Source organism: Sphaeroforma arctica (assembly GCF_001186125.1).
Source record: "Sphaeroforma arctica JP610 unplaced genomic scaffold supercont1.122, whole genome shotgun sequence".
Taxonomy (NCBI): domain Eukaryota; class Ichthyosporea; order Ichthyophonida; genus Sphaeroforma; species Sphaeroforma arctica.
Genome location: NW_014040436.1, coordinates 69,608 through 74,785, shown reverse-complemented (window position 1 = coordinate 74,785; position 5,178 = coordinate 69,608). Strand labels below are relative to the sequence as shown.

General features: G+C 46.4%; 1 protein-coding gene across 1 annotated transcript; it reads right to left on the bottom strand.

The window, feature by feature from the left end:
* Positions 1-172: 172 nt before the first annotated feature.
* On the bottom strand, positions 173-4,059 carry SARC_02664 (hypothetical protein; the record flags this gene model as incomplete). The annotated part of the gene is made up of 6 exons (XM_014303567.1): positions 173-367; positions 744-937; positions 1,056-1,349; positions 2,092-2,283; positions 3,372-3,518; positions 3,954-4,059. The coding sequence occupies 6 exons, from the start codon at positions 4,057-4,059 to the stop codon at positions 173-175; spliced, it is 1,128 nt and encodes a 375-aa protein (XP_014159042.1).
* Between the last annotated feature and the right edge of the window lie 1,119 nt (positions 4,060-5,178).

The window sequence follows — 5,178 nt, the reverse complement described above, 5'->3', positions numbered from 1 at the left end:
TAGATATATAAAAATATGTATATGATATATGATATATGAGCTATGATAAACACTGAATATGAATGTGCCTGTACCCCAACAGTAGTACAGAATGCGACGCGATCTGACAAAAAGGAAAGCACTGAATCTACAATTGCCCGGACAACCCACAGAAGTGAGTTATAATCAGATGCTACACGTAACACACTACAATCGGATACACGTGATGCCATCTCCACGCATATGCACGCATGAATATACGTAATGCCATCTCTACAAACATGCACACATGCACACATTCCCTCCACACCTTCGGACTGTATCCTGTGGCATCCAACTTGGACAGTGACGACGACTTCTGCGCTCTATGTCTGGTGGTGATGGTGGCCTAGAGCAGAAGTAGATGGGAAACACTCCACGGGTGAGGAGAGACAAAGCAGTTCGGTACGATGTGACGGTTTGCGTTTGATTGTTGTACAGACGTTGACGTTAGTAGCAAGTTATATCATTCCGGTGGTAGAGTTGGGTAGATGTCAACCCAAGCCTAAAGGCCTACAACTCTGAACACACGCGGGATGGGTACCCATGGCCTACGGAGAAAAGGGTCGCGCACGAAACACACACGCCTATAACACAGCAGCGACAGGCTCAACTATAGGACTACCATAACAGGTATCTACGCCCACACAGGCAAGTGTAGGTATATGTATACCTACACACACACACACACACACACACAAGCACATACCCACACAAGCACACACCTTTGCCGTGTTGGGGGTGATCATGGCCCAGTCCATGAGCGCAAACAACAGTCGCGTGATGCGGTTGTCTTTGAGGCGCTGCTCTTCTGCGCTGTGTGCGTCGAGTGACAGGGCTGTCATGATGGCGTCAGAGAAGTTGGCCATGACTTCTGTGTACAGGAGAAAGGACAGGCGACCCAGGGCTGCCCACGCACCTGAAGTGGGGGGGGGGGGGGGGTCAGGGATAAGGAAGCGTATAAGGGAATAAAGGAGGATACATCTACACACACACATACACACACACACACACACACAATATACACATGTACACACCCTTATCCGGTGCATCGCCCGCATCCAGATCATTCATATCCTGTGACGTGACAAAGGGGCCTATGACATCTGGCAACAGCGACAGCTGTGCGATGACCATATCACACACAATGTTGTGAGGCGCAGGGACATTCAGTTGCCCTAGCAACGTGTCGACCAATAGCATCACCATGCCTTGGTAGCTCTTCTCTTCGTTGGCGGCGGTGGTGTAGGATGCCCGACGGTTGTCATGGTTACCACTGGGCGGAGGGTGGGGTGGGGACTGGAAGGAGGTCTCGGTGTTGCGGAATTGGCCTGGAGGGGTGTGTGAAGGTTTGGAGTTTAGGGTTTTGGGGGGTGGGTGGATGTGTGACAGAGGGATTTTATATTTAACCACACATAGCAAATTTAAAATATATATATATATAAAGACTGATGTATATAGGCGTGCGGGCGTGAACACACACTCCGAATTGCAAATAGTCATGTTTTAGAGGTTTATGGTGTAGTAAACCCTAAAGCCTGCGGACGCTCATGTCGCAGGCACTGAAGATATATACAAACATACACGTGTGTACCAAACGTTGAATGTGAGAGACCCACACTAACACACACATGGTCATAGCCATGTATGCATGTACTCAGCACATGCACAGGAATATGGTCATCGACAGATGTTCATGTGCTCATATGCATGCATATGTAAACATACACATACATATACAGATACAGATACAGATACAGATACATATACACACATATACATGCACATGCACATACACGAACACATACACATGCACATAGACATGGAAATATATACACACACACATATACATGCACATGCACATACACGAACACATACACATGTACATAGACATGGAAATATACACACACACACACACATACACATACACACACACACACACATACACATACACTCACACACACACATACACATACACATACACACACACCCGCCCACACACACCCAACCACAAGTACAAGTACATAGACATAGACACACACACGCACACACACACACATATCCCTATCTCACCTTGCGCATGCTTCTCAGGTGGATCTAACCACGACTTCTGCCGAGTCATCCCCGCTAAAGGAGAGTTTGCATCTGTGGCAAAACCGGTGTCGCGGTTTGTCTCGGTGGCCACCGACGCGTACTGTAGCATGTGGTAGTACACGAGATTGCCGATGTTCACCAGGGCGATGCAGATGTTCTCGGGGTCTTTTTCTGTATACGAGGGGGTGTAATAAGGGGTGACTGGTGCGTTAGTTTATATAAAGAGTGCATGCACACACATACGCGTGGATGTAGCGGATAGCTGAGTGTGTATGTACCAACACGAAATACAAACACGACGTTCTAGAGCATCTGCTGTGTGGTGGCGTTGTCGAGTATCCTGGGTCGGACCTCACAGAACACAGCCGTACACACTTTATTTAGATACGAATAAGTACTTATGCGTATATGTACATTGTACATACGAATATATACGCATACGTAAATATGTATAGACGAATATATACGTATACGTAATTATATGCGTACGAATATACACCCATACGTACGGATAACAATACTGCACACACACCCTATTCCCTATTTACACATACAGACATACGTACATATACAAGCTTGTCTACAGTGATACTAACACTACACACATACACACATACGCATATTTGCAAGCTTGTATACATTGATACCAACACTACCATACACGCTTTATACACACATACACACGTACGTACATATACAAGCATGTGTACATTGACACCAACACTACCACATACACTATACACACATACACACGTACGTACATATGCGAGCATGTATACATTGATACCAACACTACCACACACACTATACACACATACACACGTACGTACATATGCGAGCATGTGTACATTGATACCAACACTACCATACACACTCTATATACACATACAGACATACGTACATATGCAAGCTTGACTACATTGATACTAACACTACCACACACACTATACACAGATATACACATACGTACATATGCGAGCATGTGTACACTGATACCAACACTACCATACACACTCTATATATATACACATACACGCACACACATACACACATACACACATACACACACACGTACATATGTACATCAATACCCCCGCCCACCCGTGCGCACAGCCGTCCTGAGTATTACGTATGTAGTGCCTCTGATGATCCTGACCATTATACTACCTTACACACTTTATACACACACACACACACACACACATATATATACACACATACACACACACGTACATGTGTACATCAATATCCCCACCCACCCGTGCGCACAGCCGTCCTGAGTATTTCAAATGTAGTGCCTCTGATGATTCTGGGGCGTATCTCGCCAAACGTAGCGGTGGTCTCGTGTGTTGGCAGGTGATGCGATGGATCGGTGGCATGCGCATCCTGAGCTAACGACACCTCGGCTGAGTGGATTGGTGCGGGTGTAGGCCAATTAGTTTGACGTTAGTGGGTGTGTGGGTTAATTAATTTGAATTTAATGGGTGTGTAGACAATTAATTTGAATTTAATGGGTGTTTAGGTCAATTAAGTTAAACTTAATGAGTGTGTCGGCCAATACATCTAAACCAACGTGCGATTGCTAATATGCGAATGACATTCTACGTGCGTGTGCATCCCAATTAAAGCCCATACTATGTCCTTATACTTCACTATATACTTTACCCAGCCCTTGAGTGTAAAACACTAAAACCCTAAAAACTTCACTATATACAATATCCAACCCATGAGTGAGTGGCAGTACACCCCGGACAACACCCACTTGCCATAGCAACAGGCGCACCCGGCCGACTGCCGGAGTGGCCCTGTACGTACCAAATCGGACACACACCCACACCTACCTAACGGTGAACTGGACCGGCTCCTATAGGGCCTGGCCAACCGGTCCGAAGATGTGCGCCTGGGTCGCCCACGGGGGCTGGGATTGTCCTCTGCATCGTATAGCATTGGCACATACAATATGCTACCTACTATGGTCAGCGCAGCACGCCGAAGTGTGGGGGCTGTCCCTTTGGCACGGCGCACGACGGATAAGATGGCTGGGGGGTGGGATATAAATAGAACAAGATGTATAAATAGAACAGGAGATGAGACGGACAAGATGGCTAAGGGTGGGTTATAAATAGAACAAGAGGTATAAATAGAACAGGAGATGAGACGGATAAGATGGCTGGGGGGTGGGTTATAAATAGAACAAGAGGTACAAATAGAACAGGAGATGAGACGGATAAGATGGCTGGGGGGTTGGGCTATAAATAGAACAAGAATTATAAATAGAACAGATGAGCGAGAGAGAGTGAGGTATGGGTCAGGGGCACTGACAGTAGAACAACAATCGCTATTCACAACCATACACGCTACACACACAGACACTTGTGTGTGTGTACAATGTGTATGTGTGTGTACAAGCATCATCACTCACCATCCAGATACGTCGACAGTAGCACTGAGCTGCCTGGCAATCCCAGAGTGAAGATGTTGGTGGTGTTGAGTAATATCTCGGCCAGAAACGTACCGGACAGATCGGAGAGGCCCTCGTGCAGCAACAGATACGCCTGCGACAGAATGGCAGTGGGCGCGTGCAAACGACGACGCTTGCAGATGATCTGACACTGCAGAGGGATAGGGGTGGGGGTGGGATGGGAGGGGAGTTGGTGTGGCAAAGGATAAGTATGCGGAAAGTGTGAGGGAACATAGACTTCAATAAATAAATATATAGTATGTCCTATTATACAACATACACCCACATTCGACATAAACTAACATCCTATATATACTAATATATCAACATGCTACTCGCACGATCACCCTACATACACCAAAACCCTACATACACCAACTTCATACATACACTGAACCCTACATACACCAACATCTTACATACACTAAACCCTACCTATTCCACACAACCCATCCCCAACAAACACCCCAGCCAGGAACCTACCAGCTGCCTATAGGCCAAGTTGCGTCTCTTCGCAAGCCCATTCTTCCGCAAGCACGCCTCAAACACCCACGTGATGCTATCGTACACCTCCTCACAAACACACTCACAAACACCCCACATAT